We start from the raw sequence: 22,037 nt of genomic DNA, 5'->3' as shown, positions 1-22,037 counted from the left end.
AAAGTATCAAAACCTTCATGTCTTTAAATATATATATATACATATACAGGTGGCTTTTTAAAATTACTTTTTATAGCACAAAGTGTTTGCAAATGCAGAAGATTTCTGCCGATTCTCAACTATGCACACGGTGCATAGCCTGAATGACCAGAGCTTCCTGATTGCTTATATTAACTGAAAATTTATAGCTGTATTCCTCCACCTCTAAGTTCTCCAGATCCTGAAAATCCCCAATACCCTAAAAATCGTTTGAGAAGATTCCGATACTCTATCTTCATGCATTGCTGGGAAAAGAAATTATTTACTCTAAAGCCTTTAACTGATAACTCATTTCTATTCTGTGAAATGGTGAGTGTATTGCTGGAGTGAGAGGGTGGTGTAGAGAGGCTCCCATTCCTGTGCCCTCTCCCCATTCCTTCCAGCACACAACTGGACAGGGCTTGGTTGGGGTCCCCTCTGCAGACCCCACGTCTTCGAAGTTTCCAGTTTTCTTTTTCACCGCTGAGAGAAAAATCCCAGAGGCTCTTGACAACATGGAATGCTTCTGTGAAAATGCCACTGCCCTTTTATCAGTCTTCCTTGACCATATCAAAACATTGCGATCAAGTATATGAAGAGCAGTCACTGTTTCCCTTTGGCCACTGGAAAGCTTGAGGCCGAAGACTGTCTGGTCTGCAAAGTGCTGGCAACACATCCTGATCAATTTTCCGTGATGCACTTGGTGCCTTGTACATAATAAATGACCAAGAAATGTTTATTTGAATCAGAAATTAAATAGACGTATTCTATTAAAGTGCTTACATTGAACCTGTCTTTCCATCCAGCCTCAGTTCTTACTAAGTCCTTCTTGAGCTTTTTGCTCATTCCAGTGAATTACAGGCAGTCCCTTAGAGGTCCCCATGCCGTTTCATGCTTCTGTGTCTTAGCTCAGTGTCTTCTCTGCCAGAAGCAGCCTGGGCACCCCTACGTCATTGTAAGACTTAGCTTAAGGCCACCTTTCCTTGGATCCCTTTCTTGACCCCATTCCTTATCTCCAGAGGTAGAAATGACCTCTCTCTCCTTTGGAACCTAACAGCACTCTGAAAAGAATCCATTCCTTTCTTGTTTCCATGAATGGTTTCCTCTGATTGCTACTGTGAGTTCCATAGGGACAGGAAACGTTTGACTGACCTGTACATCTGCAGCACCTGGCACTTAGTTGGTACCTAGAAAAGGGTTTCAGGGAATGAACTTACACGTTGCAGTCACATAGAGAGGACTGCAGGGATAGATATTTATTGCTATGAATTTAAATCTGACCTCATTCTGAGGTTACAGGTTACCCCAATCTGTTTTATATATAATTCTGCTAGTAAGAGTAAAGAAATTTGGGCATTCCCGTCATGGCTCAGGGGTTAACGAATCCAACTAGGAACCGTGAGGTTGCAGGTTCGATCCCTGGCTTCACTCAGTGGGTTAAGGATCCGGCGTTGCCGTGAGCTGTGGTGTAGACTGCAGATGTAGAAACCTCCGTATACCACAGGTGTGGCCCTAGAAAAGACAAAAAAAAAAAAAAAAAAAAAAAAAAGAGTAAAGACATTTAGTTGTCTCCATTTCTGGAAGGCCATTTCTGGCCATGCCTTCATATTTCCACCAGAAGGATGGGCCATAAGATAGGTAGCAGGTTTGATATTCATGTTCAGGCAGCCCAAAGGAGTCTCCTGGAAAGGAAAGGGAGGAATAGGGCTGGGATTCCTTTCTCTTATATATAGAAAAAAAGTCTGATAAATTTTCTGCCCTTCTGGTCTTCTAAGCTTCCTTCTAGTTCTGCAGTCCAATGACTCTGTAACTGGCTGTAAATAGAAGATGGCACAGGGGCAAAAAGCAATAGACATGTAACTACACCTCAAAATGCCTCCAAGAATAGAGGAGGGTGGACCTGAGGCCTCAGATTTCATCTTATTTCCTGCCATCCGACACGCTAGTATTCCAGACTTTTTTGTAGGGGGCTCCTATAGCTGCCTCTTTCAAACTGCATTTGTAGCATGTTCAGGAAACTTAGACATCACTCAGAAAGTTGTGTTTCATCATCATTTTGAGATCGCAAGTTGATTCATCCTGACCCCATTCATTTTTTTTTTTTTTTTTTCTCTGTGAAGGCCAGGATCTGACTCAAAGTTGAGAAACTATACATGAGTCACTGTTTCCCTAGGAAATTCTATTTCTTTGGAGGCAGGTTACAGAAAAAGCTGTTTGTTTTGTATAAACTGCATCATTGTTCTTATAATTTCATCAGTCCAAAAATCATTTTACTTTCCATTCTTGAAAGAAGAGCGAGGGACTGAGTTCCGTAGGAGTTGGCCACCTGTTCTTCAAATTCTGTTTGGTATCGGTCATCCTAGGTCAATTGCATCGACCCTCTCAATGAGTGTTTCAGGATTATCAACACATGCATGTCATGACGAAATTGCTTGTTTATGCAAAGCATGGTGCCTGGGCTCCAGAACACAGCTGCTTCCTCTGAAGTTAGGAGCCCACGAGGGACATAGAGAAAGGCCCTAGGAACAGATAGGGCGACAGAACTCTGGGATGTCTGCCTGAAATTCGGAGGGTATCAAGCTGGACAGACATCCAAGCTTCATGGAGGTGGGGGCATCTGGGGAGCAGAGGGGAAGAATTTGCTTACAACGGTCAAGTTCCAGGCATGTTAAGGTTAGATACACATCCTCTGCTCCTCCTTAAGCCAGAAACTTCCTCATCACACCAGCAGGAGTGAGGCAGAACAGCAGAGTTAAGTAAAGACCACTCCTTGTGATAAGAGCCAGTGGGAAGGGAGTGCAGTGGTGGACCCCACAAGGAGAAAAGAGCATTTCATTTCTCCTCGCCACCCCTGCCCCTGCCACCCCTGCCCCCGCCCAAGGCCAGGAAAAGCAAAGTTAGTGTCCACAATGAAAAAAAAAATCTATACATATACCCAGAGTTTTTCCTTTTATTTACAAAGCAGTAAACCAAATCCCAGTGTGAACATATATGTACGGGAGACTATTTAAATTGTGTACACCATTTTCCCCTCACATGGGAACTTTAGGTTTGGCCACTTTTTCCGACTTAAACCCTAAGTTAGTTTCATCTGTATGAACACATGATGGAAACAAACCATCATTTAAGTATTCCTTTAAACCGTTTTCCCCACGTAAAGGAATGGTGGAGAGTGAGGGGAAGGGAAAAACAGGGATGTGACAAAACCTGCTCCACTGCCCTCCTCCTCACCCAGAGCGCATCTCAGAGGTCAGTGCCCGAACCAGCCCCTCGAGGTAACCTGGGCTGCTCTAGAAAGAGCTCTCTGTAAGTAAGGACGGCACCCCCAGGGGGCTTCGGAGGAAACGGAATGACTTCAACCCAAGGGTCCTAAAGGAACATGAAGTTACCTGAAAGGCTGAACTTTAACAGAAGGAGCAGCCGAGGTTCAGACGTGCTCTCACCTGAGCTCACAAGAACTTCCGGGACTGCGTGAAATCTGTACCCCGGCTTTAGCCATAGAAGAGGAAGCCCAGGCGAGAGTCAGCAGCCACCGGTGAGCTGGGGGGCTTTTCCTGACTGATGGGGGTCCCAGGAATAGCCAGAGGCAGAAAAGAGCTGCCTCTTTCACAGCATGTTTGCACAAACCAGGGCATCTGTTTTCTGAGCCAAATGTCCAAGGGCTTCTCTGATAACTACAGATACCCTTCCTGGGAGCTGTCTTAAAATATATTATCTTTATGCATCTGAACAACAGCCATAGGTGTGCCTCTTCTCGACAGATTTTTCTCTCACTCACATACACACATAAACATGAATACACACACCATCCACGTGGTGGGCCAGTCATACCAAAAATAAATACTCTCATGTCTCTAAATTACTTACAGAACTAATCTTATTTTTGAAAGATGTTAATAAATAATCTAAATGGGAGAGGGAGTTGAAATGTTTTTTCTTTTTTCTTTCTTTTTTTTTTGATGGATAGCCACAAAGCATAATCATTCTATTTACAAAAAACCAAAACTCCGAAACCTAAAAAGCGCCCCCCCCAAACCAAATACCCTCTGTCAATATAATTTTTAAATGAGTGAGCTACTGTACCATCGGTCCCATTTGGTTATGTCATCATGTTAGTTCCTCAGCAGTAGCTATTCCATGAATTCCTCATGGGTAGTGCAACCAGTTAAAAAGTGTATAAAACATTATACATATAAAAACTCTCACATCCTTTGGATGTTTGCAGTTCATCATAACTTTGTGGTTACCTTTCCGCAACATAAATTTAAAAAAAAAATCACACACACACACACACACACACACACACACACACACACACACACACAGACTCATGTACAGGGACCCTTCCATCCAGGCATACACCGTCCCGAGGGTAGTGCATGGGACTGATTTCCGGGAGGCACGAAGGGAGTGGTCCCATCCTCAGGGCAGTCCATCATCTTCAAGGCTTAATGCCACTCGCTGGGGGAGACAGAGCAAAGAAGTCATCATTAGACTATGGCGTTCTCAGAAGGTACCAGAGATTCTACTGCTTTACAGGCATTAGCTCACATCCTCTTTACCTCAAAGGACAGGTTTGTCACATTTATTTCACAGATGAGAAAGCTGAGACTCAAGAAGCTTCAACAGCATTTGTCCTGGATCACACCGCAAGCGGGTGAACTTGGTTTGAACCCAGATTTGCGTGAATCCAGAGCTGCAGCTTTTTTCATCATCTTGTTCTGTCTGCCTCTATATAAAGAGGACGGCTGCAGAGATCGCATCTTCCTTCATCCTCCCTTTCAGGATTGTAGGTTTGCTCAACTTCAGTGGGTTAACTTTGGCGAATGTGGAATCCCAGGCCATAGCTACCTGTCTCCAGCACGCGAATCACAATCAGGAAAGTCATCGGCTGGACCCCCTCCCAACTCATTATGCAGAATTGGAAGGCAATGGAGGTCAATGAAGTTCCACCCCGCTTTCCTTCGCCCCCTACTTTCCAGACTGTAGCTACTAGACTTCCCTCTGCCACAAATGGCTCACCACTAGATGGTGATCCCACAACCCCTGAGCCAGTCTATTTGTTTGGACAGTGGACTTAAGGTCTTTCCTATATATCGGAGTTCCCATTGTGGCGTAGTGGAAACGAATTCGACTAGGAACCATGAGGTTGCGGGTTCGATCCCTGGCCTTGCTCGACAGATTAAGGATCCAGCATTGCCCTGAGCTGTGGTGCAGGTCGCAGACCCAGCTCGGATCTGGTGTTGCTGTGACTGTGGTGTAGGATGGCAGCTACAGCTCCTTTTCGATGCCTCGCCTGGGAACCTCCATATGCCACGGGTGCGGCCCTAAGAAGACAAAAGACAAAAAAAAATTCTTTCCTATATTGACATGAAATGTTCTTTATAGCTTTTTTTTTGGGGGGGTGTATTTATGGCATACAGAATTTCCCAGGCCAGAGATCAAACCAGTGCCACTGCAGTAACCAAAGCCACAGCAGTGACAATGCCAGGTCCTTAACCCACTGAGCCACCAGGGAACTCCCACTTTATATCTTCTGATGTTCCCTGATTCCACGTCTTAGATTCAGAGAGTTCTACACAGACAACTTTGAATTTTTTAGTGTTTGAGTTTCCTTCCCTTGCTTCTGAGTATTTTCTTCTCCAGGTTAACACATCTAGCTTTCTCCAGCTGGTCCTAATGCAATCCTGCTCCTCCATTTCCTGGATACCCCCCTTTGGAGGGACCCCACTGTTTCCAGATCTTTCTCATAGCTACATGAATCTGGGCTAAGCACTTCACCTCTCTGAGCCTCGGTTTCATCATCTGTTCAATGGGAATAATAACAGGACCTACCTCATGGGGTTGTTGGGAAGTCAAATGAGATCAGGTATGTAGAGAGCTTAATATGACACCTCCCACATATGGGGTCCAGAGTATTCTACATCAACCTAACTGGCATAAAATAGAACCAGACTAGCACCTTCCATCGCTGGTCATTCTGCAAATAATCAAAAGTAACCCCACTGCCTTTCAAATCATCTTTGGATTCGGGATTTCGCATCAGTGTCATGGCCTTGCTCCACTAGCACAGACACTTGAGACTACCTTCTTAAGAGTTTAGTTACCCTCCCACTCTCCCCAGGACAGATCTCTAGGCCAAAGGCAGGTCCCAGCAGTGACGGTGGAGCTACCTGAGAAGGGGAGAGGGGACAGAAGAGCTTGTTGAGAATACTGACCTCCAAAGCTTCAAGGCTGTATACCCCCAGATACAGCGGAAAGAGCATGGGCTTTTGTGTACACACAGACAGGAATTAGAATCCTGCTTCTACCCCTTCCTAGTTGTGATCCTAGGCACATGATTCAATTTCTCTGAGTCTCAGTGTCCTCATCTGCAAAATGGGGCTAATCATATCAACTGTATAGGTTCCTGTAAAGACTAAACAAGAAAATGTCCATAAAACACAGAGCAGCGTCTGATACGCAGTAGGTTCTTACTAAACACCGGCTTCCTCCCTCTCCTGCTCTATTTCTCTGCAGCTGGCGGAGTCTGTTCCTCAGGCCTTGGATTTATCAGGAATGGCTCCTCACAAGTGTTGTTCCCTTCTCTGGAACAATCACACTGTACCCGTGCAGAGGGCGTTATAGCTCACGTGTGCCATCTCTCTTGAACTTCAGAAATGGAGGCGGCAGAGAGAATAATGGGGGTTATTTTTCCCATTTGGCAAATAAAAGTGAGCAGAGAGAAGGGACTAGATCACAGGGCTGTGGAAGAGTGAACCCAGGAGTCCTCTCCTTATTCCAAGCTCGACATGCCTTCCACTGCCCTCTCGGATCTGGAAAAAATGGGCTCCGCCGGTTTGCTTGGTGGGCCGAGGGTCAGGAGCCTCAAGGCCGACGGCTAACCCTGCTCACTCACCCAACCTCATTCCCCACGTCTCCCCTTGACCAGCAGTGAGCATCAGCGGCAGCGGTCTGCCCTGCCCCATCCTCCGTTGATTCTTCCACATGCCATCTCCTCGGGCAGCAACGAACCCATCCTTCCTCTTTGCCCCGACACCCGGCTCACAATCTGCAGCCTTCCAGAAGCAGAAAGCCTTCTAGGATGGGCTGCAGCTGCCTGGTTCACGCCCTCACTCATCAGCCCCTCGGACTCCGAGTGGCACTGCCCTACCTTGCACTTGACGACAGGCAGCTCGGAAAGAGAGTTCTTCGGGAGTTGGTGCGGCTGTGACCTTGGTTCTCCCGGCAAGACAAAAAGCTCCTTGAGGGCAGGGGCTGGGTCTTCCAGTTCTCTGGTCTCCCCAAGACAGGGCTCTGCCCACAGTGGGTGATCAAAGCTGCTGATTGCCTGACAGGGGGATGGACTGGATGACCTATGAGGTCACACACAGCCCCGACTCTGCTGCACAACCATGACATCTGTTTCAGCCACTCTGTGGTCCTTGCACCCCCAACAGGCCCTGCCCCGTCGTGCCTCTCAGCCTTTGCACGCGCTTCTTTCTGAAATGCCATCTGGCTCCTCCTCCATGTGGAAACTGCTAGCTTTCTCCAGCTGGCCCTAATGTAATCCCAATGTCATTTAATCTTTCAGTCTGTCACCTGTCACCTCCTCTGGATGGCACTCCTGCCTGATTTCCCAAACAGACTTAACAGCTCCCTTACTGATGGGTCCATAGCCTTTGTTCAACCAGTAGTTACTGGGAGCTGGCTCTGTGGTGCCAGGCACCAGGGAAACAGATCAGTCAGACAGTCCTGCCCTCAAGGAGCTCACGGTCTAGTGGGGAGACCAATGAATAAAAAGACAAGTGGCCTACAGTGTGACAGGTGCTGTGACACAGAGAGGTGGGGGCAGAACAAAGAAGCCAGCACCAGCTTTCTAGAAGTAGGGCCTCCTGAGCTTCCACCAGGGCACTTAGCACCCAGCTGTGCAATAGCAAGTGACTCGAACTCCCCCACCAGCTCCTTGGGCACAAGTACATCCCTTCTTTACTTTTGAATGCTTGGTATCTAAGGTGGTACTTGGCACATGCCTGGCATACAGTGTTTACTGAAATGGATCCATGAGAATTGAATGGCCACAGTTACCTTTCTAGGCCAAAGGTTCTGGAAACTTACTCAGCACAAAGACAGACATGTGGCTTCTCTACTCCAGGGAGAACCTCCAGGTACAACTCCCGTGGTCCTGATACCCTTCTACCCCAACCCCCTGCCCCCGCATCTCTGTCCCCAGGGCCTAGAACAGTGCCTGGCACATGGTAGGTGCTTGATAAAGGTTTGAAGGAGGGACGAAGGGAGGAAGGCAGGCAGGCAGGAAGGCAGGAAGGGAGGGAAGGAAAAAGGGAGGACGGGGAGGATGGAATTCTTCCAAGAGGGACCACTTACTGCTGGATAGACGTGGCCAATCTGCGCGGTCCTGCCTATGTGGAGCTCATCTTCATCCTCTTCTTCCGTCGTCTTCCTGTACACGGGGTTGTCGAAATTCATGCTTTTGGTGTTCTTCCGCTTCCAGTTTCTCCAGATCAGGTAGCCGCTCATGCACAGCAGGGCTATTACCACTGGAGGAAGAGACACGTTCCATCGGACCCCCGGCAGGCTCTGGCCCACCGCTGGGGCGTCCATGCCTTTCTCACCCCCTCTCCCACGTGACTGGCCCTGGTTCCTCAGGCTCTGTTTCTACACCTTCTCTTTCTGCTGCTGGAAAGCCCTTCTCCCAGCTCCTCCTTCATTCACTGCTCATCCTCCAAGATCCAGCTCAAATGTGAAGTCCTTCCTGCCCTCTTGTGGTACAGTCACTTGTTTCCTCATGCGTGTTCCCGGGCCACGGCGTGGCACTTACAGTGTACCCACAACTACCCGGAGCTCTTTGAGGGCAGGGACTCTGTCTTCCTTCTCTCTCTGGGCCCCAGTGCCCAGCCCCGAGTCCGTGCTCAGTAACATGCTGAGTGAATGAACAAACTTCTCCACCACACTCTTGCCCTAATGCTGCTGCATCCCTGGATTTCTCTAAGGACACCGTGCACTCCCAGCATTGGAGGGTGGAAGGTGGAGGGCGGGGTGCTTCTTTCCAAAGCTCTGCAAGAAGGGGAGCATCTCTAGGCCGGGACACAGCAGGAAAACACAGGCTCTGCATTTAAATAAATGAATATATGGATGAATAAGGGAGGACATTTTCGGAGCTGGGCAAAAATGGGGCAGGCAAGCAGCCTCATGGGACAGTCGGCAGTCACCCTGCGCAATCAAGGGGAAGCTGGGTGACAGCCATCCAGGATGCTACAGAGGGGGCTTCTACTTGGCTAAGACTATAGTACTCAATAATAATTGATACCCATAACGACAGGAACAAGGCAGGAAGGCCTGTGATCGCTGCTACTATTTGTTGTCCCGGAGACCTAGCTGTGCAGTAAGACCGGATAGAGAACTGAAGGGCACACACACACGGGAGAGGGAGGAACCAAACTGCTGTTAATAACGGATATTGTGTGTTTAGAAAATCTTAGAAAAGCAGATGAAAAACTACTAATTTTAATTCATCAAGAATCAATATAAAAAATCAATACCTTTCTTATTCATCAGGAATAACCAGTTAGAAAATGGATGGAATAAGAACACATTCATAATAGCCCAACAGCAACAACCAAAAAACCCTGTAACATACTTGGGATAATAACCCCTATGAAATGTGCCAGTTCTCTGTTGTCTGTACAGGTCTACTGAAGGACGGAGAAGGCCCAAATACATAGAGAAATATATCAGGTTTTTTTTTTTTATTTTTTATCTTTTTTGGTCGCACTCATGACATGTGCAAGTTCCCAGGCCAGGGATCAAATCTGAGCCGCAGCTGCGACCTATGCCACAACTGTGGCATCACTGGATCCTTAACCCCCAGTGCCAGGCTGGGGATTAAGCCCACACTGCCACAGAGACAATGCTGGATCCTTAACCCACTGTGCTGCAGCAGGAACTCTTGTCATGTTCCTTGATGGGAAAGTTTAATACTGTAAAAATGTAAGCGTTCCCATCATGACTCGGTGGGTTAAGAACCCGACAGAGTGTCTGTGAGGCCTCGCTCACTGCGTTAAGGATCCAGCGTTGCTGTGAGCTGTGGCGTAGGTCACAGATGTGCCTCCCGTCTGGTGTCGTGTGGCTGTGGCATAAGCCTGCAGCTGCAGCTCTGATGTGACCCCTGGCCCAGGCATGTGCAAATGCCGCAGGTCTGGCCATTAAAAAAAAAAAAAAAAAAAAAAAAAAAAAAAAAAAAAAAAGGTACATCCACCCCACATCAATGTATATATTCAAAGCATAAGATTCTATCATAAATTTTATAGAATTAACAAGATGATTCTAAAGTTCACCTAGAAGAGAAACTGAATAAAAAGAGCTTCATGTTGTGGGAATAGTGACGCCCCACTAGATATTAAGCTATATCACAAAGCTGTGCTTCTAGTCTATAGGAGTTGGTAGAAGACAGCCCAGAAGCAGATCAAAGTATGTGAAGGCATATAGTTTAAAACAAAGATGACAAGTCACGTCAGAAGGAAAGAATGGACTCTTCAATAGTGGTCTCGTGAAAACTAGACAGGCCTGCAGAGAAAAACAGTTAAATTTCCCCCTCACACTACACTCTAAATTCCATATGGATGAATACTACTAAAAAAAATTCTTACAATAGTAGAAAAATATATAGGGAGGTATTTTAAAAATTTAGGGTGAGGCAGACCTTCCTAAGCAAGACCCAAAACCCAGAAATCCAAACAGGAGATGAACAGATCTGATACTTAAAAATTTTAAATTTATGGATGGCAAAAGATAGCATAAATAAATAAAAAAAAGCAAACAAAGTAGCAGTATGAGAGACAAGATTTGTAACCTACATTACAAGGGTTTACCATTCATGATGTATAAATATTTCTACAAATAAGTAAGAATAAGACAAAGAACCCACAGAAAAGTAAGAAAAGACTGTGAATAGGCAATTGGCAAAGGATGAAATGTAAGCGGCCAATAAGCATATGAAAGGATACCCTACCTCCCAGGGAAACAGGGCAAGAACACTCATCTTTCAGATCAGCAGAAACGTGCAATAGCGATTACAGCAGGGCAGGTTACATCACGGAAACAGCATACATGCGCCCTTCTCGTGGAGCGGAGGACAGCAAGAAAGCGGTTGATTTCTCTCTCCAAACAATGCTGAGTACCTTCCACTCACTCCACTCAAAATGAGTCTGGAATAGGCTCGCAATCATCCTTACTGAGGACGCCTTGCAAGGCCCATTCAAATGCCACTTTCTTCAAAAGTGCCCGCCCGGCAGGGCATCCTGCCTTTCTGGATAGCACCTTATAATATGTGGTGACGCCTCTCCCATATTGCGCTTTTTTTTTTTTTTTTTTTTGGTCTTTTTAGGGCTACACCTGCTGTATATAGATCCTGCCATGCAGGATCTGAGACCGACACCACAGCTCACGGCAACACCCGATCTTTAACCCACTGAGGGAGGCCAGGGATGGAACCTGCATCCTCACAGACACTAGTCAGGTTCTTACCCGCGGAGCTACATTAGGAACTCCTATGTCACCTTTTTAAAAATTTCTGTTTTTTTTTGTTTGTTTGTTTGTTTTTCAGGGCTGCACCTGTGGCACATGGAGGTTCCCAGGCTAGGGGTCGAATCAGAGCTGTAGCCGGTGACCTACACCATAGCCACAGCCACACCAGATCTGAGCCACATCTGCGACCTACACCATAGCTCATGGCAACACTGGATCCTTAACCCACTGAGAAAGACCAGGGATCAAACCTGCGTCCTCATGGGTACTAGTCAGATTTGTGTCTGCTGAGCCACAATGGGAACTCCATTTTTCACCTTTTTATGATTAAGTCTGATTCAAGATTAAGCGCTCGGGAAGTCTTTTATCTTTTTCTTCCCTGGATCCTTGGCACCTGGCAGCATCCTTTGCATGTAGCTAAAGCGTTTAAAGCATTCACTAACTCCCCCGATTTTGGGATTCCCAGGATAAAAGGGCCAAGTCCTTATCCTTGAGGCCCTCACGGGCAAGTAAGGGAGAGGAACTTCTGAATGGACAATCGCAGTTCAAAGATCCAACCAAGGAAAGAGACAGGCGTGGGAGACACGCTGTGCAGGATACGAAGCGGACATCAGGGTGAGAGAGAACGAATCAGCCCTCAGGGCTCTCTGTTAGGTTTCACCAATGTTACCTTCTGGCCATATGCCAAATCCAGCCCACTCCCGCCCTTCCAGGCCATGTCCCATTGCTGGTTCTTTTTTTTTTTTTTTTTTGCGTTTTAGGGCCGCATCTGTGGCATAGGGAGGTTCCCAGGCTAGGTGTCCAATTGGAGCTACAGCTGTCGGCCTACACCACAGCCACAGCAACGCCAGATCCGAGCCGCGTCTGCGACCTACACCACAGCTCACAGCAACGCAAGATCCTTAACCCACTGAGCGAAGCCAGGGATCGAACCCGCAACCTCGTGGTTCCTAGTCGGATTCATTTCCACTGCACCATGATGGGAACTCCCCACGGCTGGCTTTGCTCACGCTCTCTTCACTTGCTGGAGCTGCTCTTGATCCTTCTTCACTTGGCCGATTTGGCTCAAATATCATTTCCACGAGGAACCTGCCCCCGTCTGCTTCCCTTCTCTCCCAGTTCCAAGTTGAGTGCCTCTTTGGCACTTCAACCAAACTGCATACACCTTAATTTCAGGACTAACCATGTCGGGATCAAATTAGCTGTGTTACATGAATCTCTCTGCAAACTATAAACTTTTGAAGGACAGGACCATGTCTTACTTATTTTTAACGCCCCTCATCACAGAGTCTGGTGCCTTGTAGCTGCTTGATGAAAGTTTGTTGAAAACCAGACGGAAAGCGAGCAAGCTCGAATGATCGATTAAAGGCATGGCAAGCAGCTCTCCTCATTCCTTCAACAAATATCTTACTTCCTTCCATGTGCCAGCCACTGTTAGGAGCGGAGGGAGAGTGGCGAGCAAGAGAGACACCAGCTCTGTCCCCATGGAGCCCAGAGCTTGGCTTCCCCTGTCAGTGATGGGTAACACTGGGGAAACGTCTAGACTGTTGTCTGGGGCCCAGTCCTGACGAGGCTTGGGTGCCAAGCCAAGAAACCAAACGGAGTCAGGACTGGGAGGTGAGCAGGAAGGCTGCCGGGGCAGGAAACGTCAATGAGAGAGATGGGTGGGCTGCGCACTCTATCCTAGGGCTTTACCCCGGACCCCGGGCAGGGTCTCTCTTTTCTCCCCAGTGACTCAGGGCCACACTCACCCATGGGCACGATGATCCCAATGACGGCAGCGGTAACTGTTGAGCCCATCTTGCCACCTTCATTCCCATCTGCAAAACACAAACATTTGCAGAATGACGCCACTACGAGTCGCATGATCACTACGGGTCCGAGTGCTTGCTGGCCTCGGGCAGTGAGACCTACCCCACTGCTCTTGCCTTGATCCAAAATGATGATCCTGGCTAATGCTTAATCATTTAGTCCTTCCAGACCCTATCAGGACGGAGGGCATCGCCATTGCACAGATGAGGAAACTGAGTCTTCCTGGGGTTTGGGGGACTCACGGATAAATGGAAGAACTGGGACTCAAACCAGGACTTGTGACCCACGTCCCTTACCCTTTCTGCAGTATTTGGGTGGTAGGAAGCTGGGGGTTGAGCCCCTACGTCTTTATGCCGCTGACTGCCTGGGGCAACTGTCTCTTTCAGCCAGTATCTGTGGCTTTGTTTCTCTTGTTTGTGGTCGTCTGTCTGTCCATCTGCATTATCAGTTTATTTTTAATTAAAACCCCGCTCTCTTATTTACTACTCTGTGACCTTGGGCAAGTTGTTATACATTATACATATTACATTTATTTTTAAAATGGAGATGATGATAGGAGTTCCTGAGTGGGCTCAGCAGGTTACAAACCCAACTAGGATCCATGAGGGTGTGTGTTCTATCCCTGGCCTCACTCAGTGGGTTAAGGATCCAGCATTGCCATGAGCTGCAGCGTAGGCTGTGGATGTGGCTCGGATCTGGCATTGCTGTGGCTGTGGCATAGGCTGGCAGCTGCAGCTCCGATTTGACCCATAGCCTAGGAATTTCCATATGCCACAAGTGTGGCCCTATAAGGGGGGGTGGGGGGTGGATAATGATATACTTACTTCCTAGGGATCCTGTGAAAATTAAATAACTCATACAAAATGCTTACTTAGCACAGTGCCTGGCACAGCCTTGCCTAGTTCAAAGAGGGTAGAGATGGGGGTAGATGTTGTGAGGTCTAAATAGGGTGTATAAAAGCACATTCTAAGCTGAAAAGTGCTTGGAAACTGTACTATGTAATTGTTTTTTGGGGTTTTTTTTTGTTGTTGTTTTTGTTTTTTTTGCCATTTCTTGGGCTGCTCCCATGGCATATGGAGATTCCCAGGCTAGGGGTCGAATCAGAGCTGTAGCCGCCAGCCTACACCAGAGCCACAGCAATGCCAGATCCAAGCCGTGTCTGCAACCTACACCACAGCTCACAGCAACGCTGGATCCCCAACCCACTGACTGAGGCCAGGGATCGAACCTGCAACCTCATGGTTCCTAGTTGGATTCATTAACCACTGCGCCACAACAGGAACTCCTGTACTATGTATTTGTATGTATATATATTATATGTATATAAAATGTGTGTGTGCATATATATATATGTATATATATATATATACACACGTATGTATTTTGTCCACACCACAGCATGCAGAAGTTCCCAGGCCAAGGATCAAACCAAAGCAACAGCAGTAACCAGAGCCACAGTGGTGACCATGCCAAGCCCTTAACTGCTAAGTCACCAGGAAACTCCCACATACTATATATTTTTAGAAGTAGGTTGTGTTATCTTTTTCACTCTTACCCTCATCTTCATTCTAACATCTGTACAGAACTTTTTAGTTCAAAAGGCAGTTTCCTCTCGGAGCCTCGTGACAGCCCCTGAGGCACAAAGAGGAGTTATCATCTATATTTGGTCCAAGAGGGGAGATGCCTGTCCCCTCGCAATGGCCCCAACACCACCCTCTCAGTGTGTCTGTTTCTCCAGGTCACCCTGAGGGAACCTAATTATTAAAGGGGGGAAAGGGTGCACTGCTTACAAAGTTTGCTGTGGCAATGCCACACTCCTCTCCCTCCCGGGCCCGAGCAAATACAGGACAGTGAGGTTAACGCTGAGAGCCTGATGAAGCCAGTGGGGAGATGTCCTGGTCAGAGGCTCTGCCCAGACGAGAGGAAGTACCCTTCACACGTGTTTACCCTGCCTCTCTGTCTGAATGTCAGGGTGAGTGCACGGAAAATCCAGTTTCTTTTCTTTTCTTTTTTTCTTTTTTTTTTTTTTTGCTTTTTAGCGCTGCGCCTGCAGCACATGGAAGCTTCCAGGCTAGGGGTCGAAAAAGAGCTGCAGGTGCCGGCCTACACCATAGTTCACAGCAACACTGAATCCTGAACCCACTGAGTGAGGCCAGAGATCCAACCAGCATCCTCATGGGTACTAGTCGGGTACATTACCATTGAGCCACAAGGGACCTCCCTGAAAATCCAGTTTCTACTGACAAGATGGGCCTGATTCTAGAAGGTGTTGCCAAGCTGCTTAGTTTCTGGGCCTTGCATGTATAGGAAAAAATGAAAAAGATCGTTTATTCTCTTAAATGAACTCTCCCTAGCAGGTAACTAGGTAGGGGGGAGGTATTGGCTGGTTAATGAGACAGAACATTTCTAGCAGAGACAATTATTGCTCCCGATGATTTAATAAGTGATGAACTTAATTATTTTCATCCCAGAGTTTGCACAGAGGCCTGAACAGCCCATAGCCATGGGTATTACTATCTGGGAAAACTACCGAGGGTGCTGAGAACGGAGGCCAGAGCTTCTGAACTTTCCAAATCTGCAGGACACACCCTCATACACGTCAGCGACATGTGACACAGACATACTACCAGAGTCAGCAGAGCTGTGTGCATGAGCACTTCTGTTTACACGGCCTCCTCTCTCTTGTGGCCATCTTGCAAAGCAGGCAGGGGAAGGGTTCTTATGATCCCACTTTACAGGTGAGGAGACTGAGGCTCAGAGACAGGCAGTAGCTTCCCTCCAGATCCTCCAGAAGGTAGGAGCCCCTACGACCCCGACATTGCAGACAGGTGCTCTGCCTCCCTCTGCTTCCTCCTTGAAGCATCCAATACTCAGCTCTGAGGCACGCTCTCTCCTTTCCACAGATTCCCCCACCCGCGTCCTGGCTTCCCCAGGGCCCTCCCACGTCAGCAAAGAAGGCAGAACTCATTTCCTTACGGCGCTGGGAGTGGTTGCTGGTCGCAGGGCTTGGGGTAGACGGGCTGACGCTGGGAGCCCTGGGAACACTAACTGAGCTTGGGACCGATGCTGCTGGGCTCAGGGTCTCCGTGCTATGGTTCTGGTAGGTGGGGCTGTAGACGGTGGTCCCAGGGGCTCTTGTGGTGTCGGCTACTGTCCTCGCCGTGGTAGAGGCCAACGTCGTGGTTGAGGTAGACTGAGGCGCTGAGGGGCAAAGAGCGGGAAGGTCACTTGGACAAAGAGTCCTGCTGTCGCAGTGCCCAAGGAACGGCCTCTGTGACGTATACCTGTGAACTCAGGTCTCAAGACTCGATGCAAACCCCCTCCCTAAGCCTCCTGACTGGGTCCTGATCATTACCTGCACTTTATGCCAAGCGTCTTGGCTGTGTTTACACTGCATTTCGATTTGATACAGACGAGTCATTAAAACAACGCTATGGGATTAGATGGGAATGACCACTATAAAAGACGAGGGGGAGTGGAAATGCTATCCATTCAGAAGGCTCTCACAGGCACATCATTCTGCTATTCGGTTCAGATTCTCATTCCCCTTTAAACAGGTGAACCTGGAATCATAAACAGTGCGGCAGACGGATGCTCAAGCAAAAGGCCTCGTTCCTTCCTTCATCAGACTGGGCATGGTTTCAGCTTATGTGGCTGACGTACTGACTGGCTGTTAGTCCCAGTCGTATCACAAAAGGGCTTCTAGGGCGTGTGTGACGTTCTGGGCAAGAAAGAGGCAAGCTCAGAGCCACCAGCATATAAACAGTCACTGAAGCCGTGGGGATCGAGGCCTCTAAATCTGAGGTCTTCAAGGGGTTCCAGACCCCCCTGAAACTGAATTTAAAATGTTGCATGCATGGGTGCATCTTTCTTGGCAGAGAGAAGAGGAAGCCTTGGAGGGGCCCGATGGGACACCAGCATTCAAGGCAGGTAAAGAAGAGGAGCCCGCGAAGGCACAAGGAGCCAAGGAAGACGGAGGAAAACCAGGAGCATGTGGTTTTCTAGACGCCAAGGCAGACGGCAGCACACCGGGTCTGGCACTGCCAGGGGCCACCCCTCGCGGTAGCTCTGCTCACCTCGATAGCACCTCTTCATGTCAGGGCCCAGCCACATGGTGTCAGGACAGGCACACGTGTACTTGGGAGAGTGGCTGGAGATCTGAGGAGCAGGAAGGCACAGGTACTCACAGCCTCCGTTGGGCTGGGCGCTCAGCTCACAGGCGTCGGCAGCTAACGGCACAGAGAGACGGAGAGAGGGTGCGTTGGGCACAGACAGGAAGGGCCAGGTTCTGCCTGCTCCCGAGGACAAGGTCCCTCCCACCCTGCTAAACCAGAAGTCTTTCTCTGCTGCTTTTACTGGGCATTTTTCCATCACTGTACCTGGTTCTTTATCCCCACACTTTCATTTAAAGCAGACAACAACTCCGAGGGATGGGGGTGATGCCCAGGACGACAGATAAGAGACAGGCTCAAGGAGAACGAACTTGTCAAAGCTATCTCTAGTCATTTTGGAGACAATTTTGGTTTTTTGTTTTGTTTTGTTTTGTTTTTGTCTTTTTGCCATTTCTTGGGCCGCTCCCACGGCATATGGAGGTTCCCAGGCTAGGGATCTAATCGGAGCTGCAGCCGCTGGCCTACACCACAGCCACAGCAACGCCAGATCCGAGCCACATCTGCGACCTACACCACAGCTCACGGCAATGCCGGATCCTTAACCCACTGAGCAAGGCCAGGGATCGAACCTGAAACCTCATGGTCCCTAGTCAGATTCGTTAACCACTGCGCCATGACAGGAACTCCTGGAGACAATTTTGTGTGTGTGTGTGTGTGCCACAACTGAGGCATATGGAGGGTCCCAGGCTAGGGGTCCGATCAGGACAGCCGCCCGCCTACATCACAGCCACAGCAATGCCAGATCCGAGCCTCATCTGTAATCCACACCACAGCTTACAGCAACGCCAGATTCTTTACCCCCTCAGCGAGCCCAGGAATCGAACCCGCAACCTCATAGTTCCTGGTCAGATCCGTTTCCCCTGCGCCACAAGGGGAACTCCCGTTTTGGAAACAATTTAAATAGAGGTCTGCTGGACTCCAAAGTCCAGGCTTTTTCTCCCTATGCTACGTGCTGTATCTCTTATTTAAATTTTCAGATCTAGAATCAGGCACCAACCTTATCTCCTGACCCCTTTTTGCTTTCCTACCATCACCCTTTGCGTTACATTTCGGAGGAGCAAATCGTAGTGACAGAGGCGAGGACAACCTGAAGGTAGGAATCCTGGCTTCTCTTCCCAACCAGCAGGCTGACTTAGCGATGGTGCTAGGATCCGTGAGTTTATACCACTGCAAAGTGGGAACCAATACAAATGGGAAGCAATGGGCTCCTTCAAAGGGCACAAGCAGCTCCGGAGTCTGACACCTAAGTTTAGGTTTTAGTTCTGCCACCCGCTGACGTTATTTTACCCCCTACAGTTTCCTCGGTTTGTTTGTTTTTGTTTTGACTGCACCTACGGCATATGGATGTTCTGGGGCCTGGGTTCGAACCAGCAAAACAGCTGCAACCTGAGCCACAGCAGTGACAATGCCAGCTCCTTAACCCACTGCGCCACCAAGGGAACTCCTCGGTTGTTAAGTGAGCACAGTAATTGTCCATACTTTGTAAGACTGGCAAAACAGAACATTTATATATGTATTAGATATTTATTTTCAATACATATTTACTTATTCATACCCAGACTGAGTTCGCCAAGAGGCAGAAGCAAAATGGAAGGAAACACGTGACAGCAAAGCAGTCTGCCAACGAGAGGGTCTGCTGCCACCGCTTCTGGGGGTGGACGTGACGTGAACATGAATGCAGCCTGCCTGGTGAAGGGAGGGGACACCGGCTGGCGCCCGGGGCGGGGAAGGCTCACCTCTTGGCTGCTTCAGCTCATGGAAGATGACAATGTCATGTGGGTTATTGAGGTTCTCAGCGAGGACGGAGATTTCCAGGCCATTGAGCCGATTTGCACTGAAAATGGCCTCGTTCTCTAGGTCTGTCCAGAACACCTTGTCCTGTGGGAACAGAGGCAGAGGACAGGAGGCCTAGAGCCTACATCCATGACCTCAATCTGAGGGCTGGGCCTCACCCCAGAGTCACAACAGCCACCCTGGCATCTCCTCTGAGCTCTGCCATCCTCAGATTCAGGGAGTCCTTTTTTTTTTGTCTTTTGTCTTTTTTGGGCCTCACTCACGGCATATAGAGGTTCCCAGGCTAGGGGTCCAATCGGAGCTATAGCTGCTGGCCTACACCATAGCCACAGCCACGCCAGATCCGAGCCGCATCTGCAGCCTACACCACAGCTCACGGCAACACCGGATCCTTAACCCACTGAGCGAGGCCAGGGATCAAACCTGCGTCCTCATGCATCTTAGTCAGGTTTGTTAACCACTGAGCCATGATGGGAACTCCCGTCCTCAGATTCATAATGGGACTTGGCTCTGATCTGGGGCACAGGCTCTGGTGCCCTTATGTCTCAGAGGGTTAGTCACTGATTCTGCGCTTTGGCCCGAAGGCTGCTCAGGAATGCTGAGCTAGGCTGGCTTCCCAGAGTTCAGCACAAGCCCAAGGCCGGGTCTCAGAGCTGTTACCATTACGAGGGCCCCGGACCAAGACTGGAGAGGATGTGTGATCTGGGAGCCCTACGGCCTCTGGGTGTACACGCACACACATCCGACAGCCCACACAGGCCTAGAAGTGCGGCTGTGGGCAAATGCGCGTTTGCAGGTCCAGCCGTGCAGGTCCAATCATGTCCAGATCTAAACACATACCCACGCCCTCATCGGCACACTCGTACCTAAATGGGCGCTTGTCTAAGTTCTGGCATTCGTAATTACACTCGCAAGCACTAGCATGAACAGGAATGCACACGTTTAGACAGATTCACTTACGTACGCACATGCGCATACGCATCCAGGCCACGTATACGCACAAGCACATACACACGTGTCTGAACACACCTGTCTTTTGAAGCAGAGGCTGGACTTGGAGGGTGAGGCTTTGCCCATAGTTTCAGAGCGGTCCTGGGTGATGTTGCTCCAGGTAAATGTTGCCAACGCCCACCCCAGGCCCCAGTGCCCTTGTTTCCCCTCCCCTGAGTGGCAGAGTTAGTTTGGAGGAAGAGGAGTGTGTGTGTGTATGTGTGTGTGTGAGCACTTGGCCGGTTCCGGCTTCCTCCTTCCCCCAGGAGAAAGGCTGTGACGGTCAGAGCAGAGCAGAGTCTTGACCCTTCCCCCTCCCCTGAGCTCCCCGAGGAAGGGATGATGTCTGATTCACTTCTTTGACCCCAGGACCCAGCAAAGGTCAGGAAGCCTGTGCTGAATTGAAGAGCGGCTCTCGGGCCATTTGCAGTCGTTAAGGGTACTTAGGACGGCTGTCTTCCTCTGTCCCTCCCTCCTTATTGGGGGCCTTCTGTGTATGTGGGTACAGGGCTGGGTGCTGAGGGCACTTCTGGTGGGTCAGTCTAGCAAGGCTGCCAGGCGGACAACGGGCTGACAAGCCTCTGTCTGCAGGCCGCTCGCCAACTGCGTGCCAACAAGTCAGTTGGCTTCCCTGTCCCTCTGTGGTCACTTGGCGGAGTCATGGGGCATCATCCTATTAAACGGCCTTTCCAGGCTCCAGCGTCCTGGGGGGGGTCATGCCTCCCCTCCTGCGGCTCACCTCGAACACAGCTACCCCAAAAGGGTGGCTCAGAAAGTCGGGGGAGGAAATCAGCATCTTTCTGTTGCCTCCGCTGCAGTCAATACTGGACAGCTGGTGCAGCTTGGAGTCCACCCAGTACAGGCGCTGGTTCAGCAAATCTTGGGGAGGAAAAGGGCCGGGGGGTCAGGTCGTGAGCCTGGGATGGCAGCCTGGCTCTCTGCTCCTCTGTGCCCCCCCCGCCCCGCCCACATCTCCAGGCCAGGCCTCAGAAGGAGGCTCACCCGGGGAACCCATCAGGAAACAGGCACTGACACTAAGCGGGGATGCAGAAACGAGACCCACGGAGCTCCGGGCGGCGGTCAGCACCCGGGGCTGCAACAGCCCCCCCTGCCCCCCCAGGGAAGGCAGGGCTCACCGAGGGTGATTCCGTTAGGCCACTCAATACTGTCTGCCACCAGTGTCTGCCGGTCTGCACCGTTGAGCCCCGACTTCTCGATCTTGGCCTGGTAGCCCCAGTCAGACCAATACATGAACCTGGAAGAGAGACGAACCCAACTGGGCTTCTTAGCAGGGAACACGACTGGGGTGGTCTGGGTCCCAGGGGCTCGACGGCCCTCGGAAGGTTGAAGATCACGCCTGGTGAGGACTGGAAAGACCTCCCGGGTGCACGAGGACCATCGGGTCCTGGGGCGGGCAGGCGAGTTAGCCTTCGCCTCGCCTCGTGCCAGGAGAGCCTGTGTTGCCCACGGCCACCCGGCTTCGGCCTGTGGGCCCATATCCCTGCTGCCCGCAGCCCCAGCTGGAGCCCTGGCGCCAGGGCAAGAGGGAAGGGCTGGCACATCTCTTACGTTCTCGGTGGACAGAGGAGGAAGTGGACAACCTAGCAGGGCCACACAGCTAGAACTCTGGCCAGCCCTCTCTTTCCTCTTAAACATTTATGGAGTATTTACGAGGTGAGTGGTCTCATCTCATGTACTTAACAAATGCAGTCATCACTGCCCCCTCTA

At 49.5% G+C, this 22,037-nt stretch overlaps 1 protein-coding gene across 18 annotated transcripts in view; it reads right to left on the bottom strand.

The window, feature by feature from the left end:
• The window catches only part of LRP8 (LDL receptor related protein 8), a 79,280-nt gene continuing 59,321 nt past the window's right edge, over window positions 2,079-22,037 (bottom strand). For 9 of the 18 annotated variants that reach the window (XM_021093230.1, XM_021093232.1, XM_021093228.1 and 6 more), the window contains 8 exons: window positions 21,446-21,564; window positions 21,049-21,188; window positions 19,262-19,403; window positions 17,430-17,582; window positions 16,330-16,554; window positions 13,293-13,361; window positions 8,383-8,555; window positions 5,423-7,348 (listed from right to left, as the gene is read on the bottom strand). In XM_021093230.1, the coding sequence (XP_020948889.1) occupies window positions 6,959-7,348; window positions 8,383-8,555; window positions 13,293-13,361; window positions 16,330-16,554; window positions 17,430-17,582; window positions 19,262-19,403; window positions 21,049-21,188; window positions 21,446-21,564 (1,411 nt within the window). In that variant the 3' untranslated portion in view covers window positions 5,423-6,958. Of the gene's footprint in view, window positions 4,480-5,422; window positions 7,349-8,382; window positions 8,556-13,292; window positions 13,362-16,329; window positions 16,555-17,429; window positions 17,583-19,261; window positions 19,404-21,048; window positions 21,189-21,445; window positions 21,565-22,037 lie in introns of those variants that run through there. The other 9 variants (XM_005665391.3, XM_005665392.3, XM_005665399.3 and 6 more) reach the window with 3 other exon arrangements.

The sequence above is a fragment of the Sus scrofa genome, chromosome 6 (assembly GCF_000003025.6).
Source record: "Sus scrofa isolate TJ Tabasco breed Duroc chromosome 6, Sscrofa11.1, whole genome shotgun sequence".
Lineage (NCBI taxonomy): Eukaryota > Metazoa > Chordata > Mammalia > Artiodactyla > Suidae > Sus > Sus scrofa.
This window is presented reverse-complemented; position numbering and strand designations above follow the sequence as displayed.